Genomic DNA, 14855 nt, shown 5'->3' with positions numbered 1-14855 from the left:
CTTCTCTACTCTCCATCTTCGGTCCGCCTCCCCCTCTCTCCCTATTTATTCCAGTTCCCTCCCCCCATCCCCCTCTCTGATGAAGGGTCTAGGCCCGAAACGTCAGCTTTTGTGCTCCTGAGATGCTGCTTGGCCTGCTGTGTTCATCCAGCTCCACACTTTGTTACCCATGAGGGCGTTTTCACCTCTGTAAACCCTGTTTGCAGGCCGTGTCGCCCCTGTCATCCCCGCCCTACGTGATTGGTACTTCCTTAGTAAACACCGCCCTATGTGGGCGGTGCCACCGCACTACGCGCCGCCCCCATGTGGGCGGCAACTCCCCAATATGCCCCGCCCCCTGTGGGGTGGTAACTCCCTAGTAAACCCCGCCCCTGTATGGGCGGTGCTGTTCCTTTAAACCCGCTCTGACCGTTCGGCCCCTCCCCTTCTCCCGGCTCCAGTTGGGAAAATGGCGGAACCAGGGAAAGGAGTGAGCGCCGGCTTCATCGCCAAGAACGTCCAGAAGAAAATTAACCGGGCGCAGGAGAAGGTGAGCCGAGTCGGGGAGAGCGAGCGAGCTCGATCACCTTAGGGGTGGGGGAGGTTGTCTGTCGATATCTCTGTCCCTTACCCCCTGGGGGTGAACGGGGCAGCGGGTTCTTAACCCCCTCCTACTGGTGGGGAAGTGGGCGTATTTTTTTCTATTCCACTCCGCCTTTCTCTGGGTGTGAAGATGAAGTGGGTGCTCTTAATTGTCTTCTGCTGTGTAAGGGGACTTTAACCTCTTTCTGAGGGGATGGGGTGTGCATTTTTCCCTGTCCTGTTGTCCCATGTTTCCCATGGCTAATTCACCTAGCCTGCTCATCCCTGGACACTTGTGAGCGGGGGGGGGGGGGGGGGGGGGGGCGGAAAGTGAAGTGTTCCCTCACTTACATTGCCTGGAGGATGGAGGGAAAAGGCAGTTCTTCCACTCTGCAGTGCTTCCCTCCTTTTTCTCCTCCTCTTTCCTCACTCATCTCCTATTTCCCCCCCCCCCCACTCCACTGCTTCCTCCACTTTCCTCCCGCTCCCCCAAACAGAATCTTGTATTTCTAACAATGTAGGTATGAGACAGATGTACAGTGTTTTTGTTCTTGGGGTTGATCTGTTGTCTGCTGCTTGAAGAATAAATCCAGTGCCATCTTTAAGCTCCTCGATCATTAGCCTGGATAATAAAATGTGAGGCTGGACGAACACAGCAGGCCAAGCAGCATCTCAGGAGCACAGATGCTGCTTGGCCTGCTGTGTTCGTCCAGCCTCACATTTTATTATCTTGGAATCTCCAGCATCTGCAGTTCCCATTATCTTCGATCATTAGCCTTGTGGATTTTAGCTCTCCTAAATGGTTTTGAATTGCTGGTATGAGGGTTTTTACTTTTCCTCTTTTTCCTGCAATGAGTTCCCCATTCCCATTTCCCACTTTTCCTTTTGCAGTTTATTATCAATCTGGTTGTTGACCCCTGTGTAAATGGAAATAGGTCCTCCCATCTGCACTGTTTATGCCCATTTTATATAGAAGAATTAAACCTCTGCTGTTTGTATTCCACAGAGAGATGGCATGTCGTAATATTAATTGACCAGTAATTCATCCGCCCTCACTAATGCTCTGGGGATGATGGTTCTAATCCTTCACCAGCTGTTGGTCGAATTTAAATTCAGTGACTAATTCTGGAACTGAAAGCGACTTCCTTAAACACGTCTAAAAGGAGACAAAATCAAATCTTTTCATCTTGCAATAATCGTGTTCAGCATAGTTAGCATGCTACCAGCTGTGGCTGGTTGACCAGCATGTGCTTGTAAGCTTCAGTACACCATGCTCAGTGTTACATCCAATTCTAATATTAGACAGCACTTACTAAATAATCCATATGTGCTACTATTACAGCAGGCACCAATTTATGATTCTGTTCAGTTTGTGGTTTTATGAATTTGCACGTGTTAGAAGCTAAGCATATAAATACACACAATCCTGTTTTAAGTAGTCATGGAAAATAGGCACAGGAATAGGTCATTCACTCCTTTCAACCAGCACTGCTGTTCAAGATGATCATGGTTGATCATCTAACTCGGTATCTTGTTTGTGCTTTCTCCCTATATTCTTTCACCCCATTAGTCCTAACAAGTAGGGCAGCACAGTGGCTCAGTGATTAGCACTGCTGCCTCACAATGCCAGGGACCTGGATTCAATTCTAGCCTTAGGTGACAGTCTGTGTGGAATTTCCATGTTCTCACTGTGTCTGCGTGGGTTTCCTCTGGGTGCTCTGGTTTTCTCCCACAGTCCGATGTTGTGCAGGCTAGATGGATTGGCTGTGTTAAATTTCCCATAGTGTTCGGGGATGTGTAGATTGGGTGGGTCTGGGCGGGATACTTGACAGTCGGTGTGGACTTGTTGGACCGAAGGGCCTGTTTCCACTCTGTAGGGATTCAGTGGTATGAACTGTAACTGCTTCTTGAAGACATTCAATGTTTTGGCCTCAACCACTTTGTGATAGAGAATTCCACAAGCTCACCACACTGTGTGGGTTAAGAAACTTTTCCTCATCTCATCAAATAGCTTACCCTGTAAACTGGACTGAGAGGCCCAGTTCTGGGCTCCCTGGTTACTGGCAACAGCCTTCCTGAGTTTACCCTGTCTAGTCCTGTTAGAATTTTATAGGTTTCTGCAATCCACAAGGCAAAGGTATTGGCATTTATGTTCTCCCTTTCTCATTTGCTGGGATGTTGCCCTTTTCTCCGTCAGTGTACCTTCCTGGATTGAGAACCAAAATTGACAGTTAACTTTTCTGAAGAAGGGTCCAGACCCAAAATGTCAGCTTTCCTGCTCCTGTGATGCTGCTTGGCCTGCTGTGTTCATCCAGCTCTACAGCTTGTTAACAAAGTGTGCATCTGGATGAACACAGCAGGCCAAGCATCATCTTAGGAGCACAAAAGCTGACGTTTCGGGCCTAGTTCCTTCTTCGGAGAGGGTTCTGAAATAAATAGGGAAAGAGGGGGAGGCAGACCGAAGATGGATAGAACAGAAGATAGGTGGAGAGGAGAGCTAGGTGGGGAGGTAGTGAGGGGATAGGTCAGTCCAGGGAGGACGGACAGGTCCAGGAGGCAGGATGAGGTTAGTAGGTGGTATCCACTGTACCCGGTGTGGCTCCCTCTACATTGGGGAAGCCAAGAAGAGGCTTGGGGACCTCTTTGCAGAACACCTCTGCTCGTTTGCAACAAACAACTGCGCCTCCCAGTCGAGAACCATTTCAACTCCTCCTCCCATTCCTCAGACGACATGTCCATCATGGGCCTTCTGCAGTGCCACAATGATGCCACCCGAAGGTTGCAGGAACAGCAACTCCTATTCTGCTTGGGAATACCGCAGCCCAACGGTATCAATGTGGACTTCACAAGCTTCAAAATCTCCCCTTCCCCCACTGCATCCCCAGACCAGCCCAGCTCGCCCCCTCCCCCTACTGCATCCCAAAACCAGCTCTGCTTGTCCCTGCCTCCCTAACCTGTTCTTCCTCTCACCTATCCCCTCCTCCCACCTCAAGCCTCCATATCCTGCTTCCTTGACCTGCCCAACCTCCCTGGACTGACCTATCCCCTCCCTACCTCCCCAGCTAACTCACCTTTCCACCTATCTTCTTTTCTATCCATCTTCAGTCCACCTCCCCCTCTCAGGCTATTTATTTCAGAGCCTTCTCCCCATCCCCCTCTCTGATGAAGGGTCTAGGCCCGAAACGTCAGCTTTTGTGCTCCTGAGATGCTACTTGGCCTGCTGTGTTCATCCAGCTTCACACTTTGTTATCTTGGATCCACGGTTCCCATTATCTCTGACTACAGCTTGTTATCTCCCTTGACAGTTAACTGTTCCTGTTTCATCTTGAAACTATTGAAGGTTTAAAAAAATTAGCACACTCTCATGCTGTGTAAATTGATGTTCCCTTCCCTTTTCCATCTGGTTTCCTGTGTCCTCGTCCTGACGAGCTTTATATTTAGAAAAAGTAGCTTTGTTTCGTTTTCTGTGTTGGAGTTCTGTTCACCACAAAATCATTTAAGGATTGTTTTATTGATGATAACTGTGAAAACTATCCAGAGTTGTTCACTAACATCTTTTTTGGAAAGAAATCTGCCAACCTTACTTGTTCTGACCTGTGTGTAATTCTAGATCCACAGCAATGTAGTTGACTCCTCTCTGCCATCTGAATTGGCCTAGCAAGTCATTCGGTTTAGAGGCAGTTAGGATGGATAACAAATGTTGGTACTGCCAGTGATGCCCACAGTTTTATGAATTTTTTTAAAAAACCTATTCAATTCTAGTTCAGGTAATCTTCTAATATCTGGTTAGAGTCATACAGCACTGATCAGTCCACCAAGTCCATGACAACCATAATCCCAAACTAAACTGGTCCCACCTGCTTGCTCCTGAACCATATCCCTCGGAGCCTTTCGTATTCAAGTGTCTTAAATGCTGTAATTGTACTCTCATCCATCGCTTCCTCAGGAAGTTAATTCCTCACCTGAACCACGTTCTTTTAAAAAAATTACCCATTGTCTTTTTTAAAAATCTCTCTTCTCTCACCTTAATATTGTGTCCCCTAGTTTTGATAACCCCCATTCTAGGGAAAAGACAACAATTATTGATTCTAACTATACCCCTCATTATTTTATAACCTTCTATAACGTCACCTCTCAACCTACTTTGCTGCAGTGATGAAAGGATCCCAGCCTATTCAGCCTTTCTTTATAACTCAAACCCTCCATTTCTGGCAACACCCTTGTAAATCTTTCTTGAACCCTTTTCATCTTAATAATATAATTCCTGTAACTGGGTGACCAAAACTGGAGACAGTATTCCAAAAGAGGCCAATGTCTTGTACAACCTCAATGTGACTTCCCAACTCCTATATTTGAAGGACCAAGCAATGAAGGAAAGCATGCTAATTGCAGGATAGCACTTACTTTGGCAATGGATTTATTTCTTCACATTCCCTGCACTTGGCTGTAATCTGTAACCTTCCCTTTCCCACAGATACTGCAATGAGCAATTTCTAGCACCTTTACAAGCTTCTGGATCTTCAGAAAATCCTTGCTATTTCCAAATCTTAAATCTGCATGTTTTACAGTCCTATCCCAGCCAGTTCCATTTGGACTGAGCCTGGGAAAATCTTGCTTTATGGAGTACCTTGTGTGCCATTTGTTTGTCTGGAGAAATGAAAACAGCTGATGGGAGAATTATTTGTCACCCAGTCTGCTGTGTGTACTGTGATAGCTATCACTGCACTTGATGTCCTTGGCTGTTTTTGGTTGCATTTATTTGTAAAACGTTTTCACTAGCTCTTGTCAAAAAATATACTATCATCCCCTTTACAAGACCGTCTTACCTTCTTGGCTAAAGTATTTCATGTTTCACTACAAGCCGGATATGTACTGGCCATAAAACCTCCGGGTGGGGGAGGCTTTCTCTAGTCTACCCCACTTCTCTCAGGCATAAGTTGAACCTTAAAAATGGCATTCTCTTTTGCCAGTGACTGGCACGATGACTGCATCATTGCTTATCAGTGCAGGTAAAATTAGAATATGCATTCAGACCCTCAAATTGGGTAATCTGGTATGTTATGAAACGTGTGCTTGCAGTTCCCAAAAACCATTGATACTTTTGGTTGAGTTTTCAGATGAATTTCTGCAGCTAATATAGAGTAAGACCAGTAATCTAAAGATAGAGACCAAGTAAAAATGTGTACGCTGGCATATAGTGTTCGAATTTTCATCTCTTCTCTACAAAATAGATGGCACCTAACCTCCTGTTTGTAAATGCTGCTGCTGTGATTTATTGGACCCCAATACTTGTAGTTGAGTTAAAAACCAAAACAACTGGATTTTGTACATCAGAAACAAATAGAAATTGCTGGAAAAGCTCAGCAAGTCTGGCAGCATTTGTGGAGAGAAATCAGAGTTAATGTGTCATATTTGATGACCCTTGTTCTGACCCTTCCTGTAGTTGAATTGTCTGTTGAAAGTTTGCTAACCAGGCTTGCAAAGGAAGTGTTAGTTCCCTTTGGGAGGTGTCAATCCTGATTTAGTTTCATTTGGTTGATGTTGTTTTATTTAAAATAGAATGCTGACTGGGATACCATAGCAAGGGCCGTAGTATGTCCTTGTCGAAGGTGCACTGCCTTTGGAGATAAATCATCTGGAAACCAGTGTGAATTTGGGAGGTGGTAATTATAACTTCCCAAATGATTACTGGATATTTTGGGTGGAGACAACATAACTCTTGTGCTGGTTATGAATAATGTTGCTATGTACTATATGAATGATCTGAAGTGCTGAATTTAAACAAAAGCAGAGTGAATTGTAATACTGAGTCAGCCAGTGAGTTGGTGACATGTCTACCCTGGGCTGTCTCCAGTGTCACAATGATGCCACCCGCAAACTGTAGGTGCAGCACCTCATATTCCGCCTTGGGATTTCACGACCTAATGGCCTAAATGTGGATTTCGCCAGTTTTAAAATCTACCCCCACCCCCCCATCCCATGACAAACCCTCCCCCCTCATCCCACCTCCTTGACCTGACACAACCTGTCTATCTTCTCTCCTGCCACTCCTAACCTGCCATCACACCTACTTCCCCAGCCACACTCCTCCTCTCTATTAATTTCTGAACTTCCTCCCCCCGCCCCCCCTTTCCAAAGAGGGGTCCTGACCCAAAATGTCAACTTTTCTGCCCCTCTGATGCTGCCTGGCCTGCTACGTTCCTCAAGCTCCACACTGTGTTATCTCTGACTCTAGCTTCTGCAGTTATTGCTATCTCTGAAACAAAGAAACCTGCAGCACAGGAACAGGCCCTTCAGCCCTCCAAGCCTGCGCCGATCAAGATCCTCTGTCTAACCTGTCATCTATTTTCTAACGGTCTGTGTCCATTTGCTCCCTGCCCATCCATGTACCTGTCCAAATATATCTTAAGACGCTAACGTGCCTGCGTCCACCACCTCCGCTGGCAACGCGTTCCAGGCCCCCACCACCCTTAACATAAAGAACTTTCCATGCACATCTCCCTTAAACCTTCCTCCTCTCACTTTGAACTCATGACCCCTAGTAATTGAGTCCCCGACTCTGGGGGGAAAAAGCTTTTTGCTATCCACCCTGTCTATGCTCCTCATGATTTTGGAGACCTCAATCAGGTCCCCCCTCAATCTCTGTCTTTCTAATGAAAATAATCCTAACCTATTCAACCTCTCTTCATAGCTAGCACCCTCCATACCAGGCAACATCCTGGTGAACCTCCTCTGCACCCTCTCCAAAGCATCCACATCCTTTTGGTAATGTGCCGACCAGAACTGTACACAGTACTCCAAATGTGGCCGAACCAAAGTCCTATACAACTGCAACATGACCTGCCAACTCTCGTACTCAATACCCCGCACAACGAAGGAAAGCATGCCATATGCCTTCTTGACCACCCTATTGACCTGCGTTGTCACCTTCAGGGAGCAATGGACCTGAACACCCAGATCTCTCTGTTCATCAATTTTCCCTAGGACTTTTCCATTTACTGTATAGTTTGCCCTTGAATTTGATCTTCCAAAATGCATCACCTCGCATTTGCCCGGATTGAACTCCATCTGCTATTTATCTGCCCAACTCTCCAGTCTGTCTATATTCTGCTGTAATTTCTGACAGTCCCCTTCACTATCAGCTACTCCACCAATCTTAGTGTCATCTGCAAACTTGCTGATCAGACCATCTACACCTTCCTCCAAATCATTTACATATATCACAAACAGTGGTCCTAGCACAGATCCCTGTGGAACACCACTGGTTACAGGTCTCCAATTTGAGAAACTCCCTTCTACTACCCTCTGTGTCCTGTTGCCCAGCCAGTTTTTTATCCATCTAGCTAGCACACCCTGGACCCCATGTGACTTCACAGCTTGCCATGGGGAGGTATGGTATGCATAACGTTGTTTGTAGAGGTACTGTTTGTAGTAGAATGTGACTAATTGCTGGTAGTTCTCATGACTAAATGTAGCTACTATTAACCAGTATTGTAATGTTTGCAATGACTGTCTATCCCAGATCATCTGGGACTCTCTTTGCAAATATTACAATACTACAACAAAGCAAATGCCTTAACATGATACAAGTAAGTGATTACCATTTCCCTTTTATGGCTTTGAATTTACAAGGTGTGTAAACACTAATGTGAAGTCATCTTGTGCTGCAGTCCCTCTTGTTTTGGACTCCCCTACCCTGCGTAACAGACCTTGGCTGTTCACCCTATAAGGTCACCCCTCTGCCTCTGCTGCTCAAGGGAAAATAACCCCAGCTTATTCACCTTCACCCTGTAGCTCAAACCCTCTAATCCTGCAAGGTCCTTGTAAATCTTTTTGGATGGGTACATGAATAGGAAGGATTTAGAGGGATATGGGCTAAATGGTGACAAATGGGATTAGGTCAGTTTGGGGTAGCTGGTTGGTGTGGGCAAGTTGGACCCAAGGGTCTCTTTCTGTGTTCTGTAACTCTGAATCTATGAAACAAAAACTACCTGATTGGAGTAAACAGGCCAGCTTTGATCTCTGTGTAGGTCTTGCCGCCCCATAGTTCTTTGTCTTCCCTGAAGATTACTTCAGGACATGTACTTCTCAAATGTTGATTTCAAAGTCTTCTGAGAAAATCTGGAGCTGGAAGAACACAGCAGGGTAGATAGCATCTGAGTAGCAGGAAAGTCAACGTTTTGGGTCTAGACCCTTCTGAGAAATCTTTTTGTTTGGCTAACTTATCTCAGAAATGTGTTCTGTTTCCAGAAGCTTCTCTGGCACTTAGCCAATGAATTGACCAAAGCCTGATCACATTGCTTGATCCTTGCGAATGGAGTTTTACTGGTAAACAACTCCCAGATGTTTGCATTGTTGTAAACAGTCCCATTCCATACTCCCTAGAGGATTATATGGTGCCAGCATGTCTAGAGACACCATGACTCTTGCCTTATTTAGTCAACACAGGAAACAGCAGGCCACAACCAGTCCTGGCTGCTGGTTTAACGGCAGTCAGTGTTTAAACTGGCTTGATCAAACTTCCCAGCCCCCCGATTGTAGCTCTTAACCAGTCTTGTGGCTATTCCTGCTGCTGACCACCTTGCCACAAAACTCTACAAATTCACTTCCACTCTTGAAGCATGGTGGCATTAACATTTAATGACTAGTAGCAAGTACCTCCTAATCATTTCAAAATGGCAACAGCTTCTCTATCACTGCCAGAGTTCCCAGCACAATGACAGCAAGAAAAGGAAGCAAGTCCTGAATTTTAGATCCTATTACCTATTACCTAGAGAGGTGTTCTGGCATGTGCTGAAAGATCTTGGATTAGTAGCCTACCTCTTCAGTCATATGAAGACCCAAAGTAGAAACCCGAATCTATGTTCTTGAAACACAATGGGCTTCCTACCCACTGATCATTTCAAGGAGTAGAATAAAGTTATTCAACTTCTTTGCTGGCTTGCACTGAGCACCAATTGCCTACTTAGACTTTTCCTTTTCTAAGATATCTGTTTTGCAGTACAATTAGTTTATTGTAATAACTAACAAAGCTGCAAGTCCTTTGAGGGCTAAATTGATATTCCTTTGAGTATTAGAGACCGATGTGACCCAGTTTAATAATTTTTCTCTGGGAATAGGAAACAAGGGACATCATCTTTGAGCAAAGTCCTGCAGGAGAAAAATCAGGGTTAGTTTCATCCAAAAAAAGGAAATGTAGGAACATCCCAAAGGCTGAGTAGAGTTATGAAAGGGTAAAAGATGGGAAGCAGGAAATGGAATTGAGGTTTAGATTGGTTAGGATCTTAGACTCATGGGGCTGAATACCTGCTTTGTGTTTCAAACTTATTTACTAATGCTTGGATTCGTGTACATTCCGTGTCAGCTTTATGGCTGTTTGTGTGCGATGCATCATTTTTACCCAGGATAATGCCCTGATGCTGATGCCATTTGCCCATCATGTTATAGTCTACATTGTTTCAAGCCTTGCTTCCAGAGATATGAGCATAATGTAGTTGGGCAGTCTGGGGCACTCCTCTCATACAATAATGAGGAGGGGGTTCCACTGTCAGAACTGCAATGAGACTAAACGGAGCCTTCCATTTGTTATAAGTGCAAGTGAAAGATTTTACCTATTTTTAGAGAGCAGTTCTTGTGCTTTGGTTGATCCCTCACTTCTTTTAGAAGATGTATCAAAAGTATGGCTAAGATAATAAAGTGTGGGGCTGGATGAACACAGCAGGCCAAGCAGCATCTTAAGAGCACAAAAGCTGACGTTTCGGGCCTAGACCCTTCATTAGAAAAGCTTTTCGGATGAAGGGTCTAGGCCTGAAATGTCGGCTTTTGTGCTCCTCTGATGCTGCTTGGCCTGCTGTGTTCATCCAGCCCCACACTTTATTATCTTGGATTGTCCAGCGTTTGCAGTTCCCATTATCTCAAAAGTATGGCTCATTAGTTGTGGACAAAGTTCTTGTGTCATTCTGAGATTGCCAGTGGCTGTAGAGACAAGTAGATATTTTTAAATTCAGAGTTGCGATCTAGAAGGTGCTGCCTGAAAGGGTGGTCGAAGTTTGTTCCATCCTCTATCAGAAGTGAATTGAACAAACTGTCACTGAGTGGCAAGCATGGGGTGGGGAATTTCAGCATTTATCACCAAGAGTGGCTCAGCAGCAGCACGACTGATCGAACTGTTCTGTAGCTGGGTCTGCAGCAGATGATGAGAGGGGTTAAAAACATAATTGACCCCATCCTTGACAATCTGCCAGCTGTAGGTGCATGTCTGTGACAGTATTGGTAAAAGTGACCATAGTCCTTGTGGAAACGATGTCTTTCTTCTGGCGGTAGCAGTGTTTTAGTGGTTAATACTGCTGCTTCACAGCGCTGGGGACCTGTGTTCAATTCCACCTTGAGTCACTGTCTCTGTGGAGTGTGCACATCCTCCCCATGTTGGTGTGGGTTTCTTCCAGTTACGCTGGTTTCCTCCCATAATCTGTGGATTGGCCATATAAATTTCCCATCCTGTCCAGGGATATGCAGTCTAGGTGGATTAGCCATGAGAAATGCAAGGTTACAGGAGTAGGGCAGGGGAGTGGGTCTGGGTGATTCTTAGAATCGCTACAGTATGGAAACTGTCTATTTGGCCCATAAGAGTCCACAGCACCCCTCCAATGAGCATCCCACCCAGGCCCTTGATCATCAGTGAAATGATGGAAGGTGTCAACAACAGTGCTAACAAACCACATATGCTCAGCAATAGCCTCTATAATGCCCAGTTTGAGTTCCACCACGGCTGCTCACCTCAAGACCTTATTACAGCCTTGGTTTAACATGGACAAAAGAGCTGAATTCCTGAGGTGAGAGTGATAACTCATGACATCTTGGTTGCATCTGTCAGTATGTGGCATCAGAGCGCCCCAGGAAAATTGGAATCAATGGGTGTTGGGGCCAAGCTCTCTGCTGATTGGAGTCCTATCTAACATGCAGAAAGATCGCTATGATTCTTGGAGGTCACTCTGCAGGAACTCCTCATAGTGATGTTCTCAGTTCAGTCATTATTAACTGCTTTATCAATGACTTCACTTTATCATAAGTTCAAAAGTGGGGATGTTTGCTGATTGCTCAATGTTGAGCATCATTCGTGACTCTTCAGAAGCTAAAGCAGCCCATGTTCAGATGCAACAAGATTTGCGCAATGACCAAACTTGGGTTGGCAAGTGGCAAGTAACATATGTGCCAAGCAAATGCCAGGCGATGGCCATCTCCAATACAAGACAATCTAACCACTGTTGCTTGACATTGTGGTGTTCCAATCACTGAATCCCCCATTATCAACATTCTTGGGATTACCATTGACCTGAAACTGAACTTGCCTCACCATGTAAGTCCGGTAGCTACAAAAGCAGGTCAGAGGTTAGGAATTCTGTGGTGAATATAGAAAGTGTGAACAAAGAACAAAGAAAACTACACCACAGGAGCAGGCCCTTTGGCCTTCTAAACCTGCGCCGATCCAGATCGTCTATCTAAACCTGTTGCCTATTTTCCAAGGATCTGGATCCCTCTCCTCCCTGCCCATTCATGTATCTATCTAGATACATCTGAAATGATGCTATCATGCCCGCCTCTACCACCTCCACTGGCAATGTGTTCCAGGCACCCACCACCCTCTGCGTAAAGAACTTACCATGCATATCTCCCTTAAACTTTTCTGCGCTTACCTTGAAATCGTGACCCCCAGTAATTGAATCCCCTGCTCTTGGCAGGGGTGGGTGGGGAGGAGAAGGGAAGCTTCTTGCTATCCACCAGTCCATACCTCATGATTTTGTAGATCTCAATCAGGTCTCCCCTCAACCTCCATCTTTCTAATGTAAATAATCCTAATCTACTCAACCTCTCTTCATAGCTAGCGCCCTCCATACCAGGGAACATCCTGGTGAACCTACTCTGCACTGTCTCCAAAGCATCCACATCTTTTTGGTAATGTGGCGACCAGAACTGTGCGCAGTATTCCAAATGTGGTCGAATCAAAGCCCTACACAACTGTAACGTGATCTGCCAACTCTTTGTACTCAATACCCCATCTGATGAAGGAGAGCCTGCCATATGCCGCCTTGACCAGTCTATCAACCTGCGTTGCCACCTTCAGGGTACAATGGACCTGAACATCCAGATCTCTCTGTGCATCAATTTTCCCCAGGGCTTTTCCATTTACCGTATAGTTTGCTCTTGAATTGGATCTCCCAAAATGCATCACCTCGCATTTGCCTGGATTGAAATCCATCTGCCATTTCTCTGCCCAACTGTCCAATCTATCTATATTTTGCTGCATTCTTCGACAGTTCCCTTCACTGTCTGCTACTCCACCAATCTTAGTGTCATCTGCAAACTTTATATTCAGACCATCTATACCTTCCTCCGGATCGTTTATGTATATCACAAACAACAGTGGTCCCAACATGGATCCCTGTGGCGCACCAGTGGTCACAGCTCTCCATTTTGAGAAACTCCCTTCCACTGCAACACTCTGTCTCCTGTTGCCCAGCCAGTTCTCTATCCATCTAGCTAGTGCACCCTGCACCCCATGCAACTTCACTTTCTCCATCAGCCTACCACAGGAAATCTTACGGGAAGTCTATATAAATGACACCTACAGCCCTTCCCTCATCTATCAACTTTGCCACTTTGTCAAAGAATTCTATCAAGTTGGTAAAACATGACCTTCCCTGCACAAAACTATGCTGTCTATCACTAATTTACCCATTTTCTTCCAAATGTAAGTAGATCTTATCCCTCGGTATCTTCTCCAGCAGCTTCCCCACCACTGATGTCGGGCTCACCGGTCTATAATTACCTGGATTATCCTTGCTACCCTTCTTAAACGAGGGGACAATATTAGCAATTCTTCAGCCCTCTGGGACCTCACCTGTGCTCAAGGATTCTGCAAAGATAACTGTTAAGGCCCCAGCTATTTCCACACTCGCTTCCCTCAGTAACCTGGGATAGATCCCATTTGGACCTGGCGACTTGTCCACTCTGATACCTTTTAGAATACCCAACACTTCTTCCCCTCCCACCTCCCACCATGCCAACGTGACCCAGAGTAATCAAACATCTATCCCTAACCTCAACATCCGTCATGTCCCTCTCCTCAGTGAATACCAACGCAAAGTCCTCTTTAAGAATGTCGCTCATTTTCTCTGATTCCTCGCGTAACTTCCCTCCTTTGTCCTTGAGTGGTCCAACTCTTTCTATAGTTACCCTCTTGCTTAGTAAGTTTGTAGATGATGCCAAAATTGGTGATGTCGTGGACAGTGAAGAAGATTATCTTGAATTACAATGGGAGCTTGATCTGAAGGGCCAATAGGCTGAGGAGTAGCGAATGGAGTTTATTTTAGGTAAATGAGATGTATTTTGGAAAGGCAAACAAGGGTAGGTCTTGTACAGTTAGTGGGAGGGCTCTGAGGAATGTTACTGAATAGAGACCTAACGGTGCAAGTGCATAATTCCTTTGAGGCGGAGATAGGGTGGTGACAAAGGCATTCAGCATGCTTGTCTTCATTGGTCATTGCACTGAGTATAAGAATTAGGATGTCATGTTGCTGCTGTACAGGAGATTGAGGCCACTTTTGGAAGATGGTCTTCAATTCTGGTGTCTCTGCTATGGGAAAGATACTGTTAAACTTGAGGGTGCAGAAAAGATTTACGAGGCATTTGCTAGAATTGGTAGGTTTGAGCTATAGGAGAGGTTGTATAGGCTGGCACCTTTTACCCTGGAGCGTAGGAGGCTGAGGGGTGACCTTCGAGGTTTATCAAATCATTGGGGAGCACTGATAGGGTGAATAGCCAAGATTGTCTTCTCAGATGGGGGAGTTCAAAACTAGACAGAACAGGTTTTAGGTGAGAGCGGAAAGATTCAAAAGGGACCCGAGGGCTAAAGTTTTCATGCAGTGAATGGAATGAGCTGCCAGAGGACGTAGGGGAGGCAGGTACAGTTACAACATTTAAAAGGCATCTGGGTGGGTAGAGGGATAAGGGCCAAATGCTGGCAAATGGGATTGGATCAGTTTGATATCTCGGTGTGGATGTGTTGGACCGAAGGGTCTGTTTCCTTGTTTAACTATGACTGTCTAACAGGCATGATGGTCCAATTGGCTACCACCTCTGTATTATCTGGTTCTCCCACTTCATGGTTGCTACGTTTTCATGTGTGATGACTCTAGCTGTTGTAACAGTATATAACAATGTATAACAGTTATCATTATTAAGCTGTTTCTTTGTGAGTAATGTTTCAGATACACAACATCCCTCCCTGCCAGGCA

At 45.4% G+C, this 14855-nt stretch overlaps 1 protein-coding gene across 9 annotated transcripts in view; it reads left to right on the top strand.

The window, feature by feature from the left end:
• The first annotated feature begins 386 nt into the window (after positions 1–386).
• Positions 387–14855, top strand: part of LOC125453965 (myc box-dependent-interacting protein 1) — a 148994-nt gene continuing 134525 nt past the window's right edge. For 4 of the 9 annotated variants that reach the window (XM_048534151.2, XM_048534155.2, XM_048534153.2 and 1 more), the window contains exon 1: positions 388–529. In XM_048534151.2, coding sequence (XP_048390108.1) covers positions 449–529 — 81 coding nt within the window. In that variant the 5' untranslated portion in view covers positions 388–448. Of the gene's footprint in view, positions 530–14855 lie in introns of all 9 variants that reach the window. The other 5 variants (XM_048534157.2, XM_048534152.2, XM_048534150.2 and 2 more) reach the window with 4 other exon arrangements.

Source organism: Stegostoma tigrinum, chromosome 7 (assembly GCF_030684315.1).
Source record: "Stegostoma tigrinum isolate sSteTig4 chromosome 7, sSteTig4.hap1, whole genome shotgun sequence".
Classification (NCBI taxonomy): Eukaryota; Metazoa; Chordata; class Chondrichthyes; order Orectolobiformes; family Stegostomatidae; genus Stegostoma; species Stegostoma tigrinum.
Note: the sequence above shows the minus strand (reverse complement) of the source record. Positions and strands in the feature narration are given on the sequence as shown.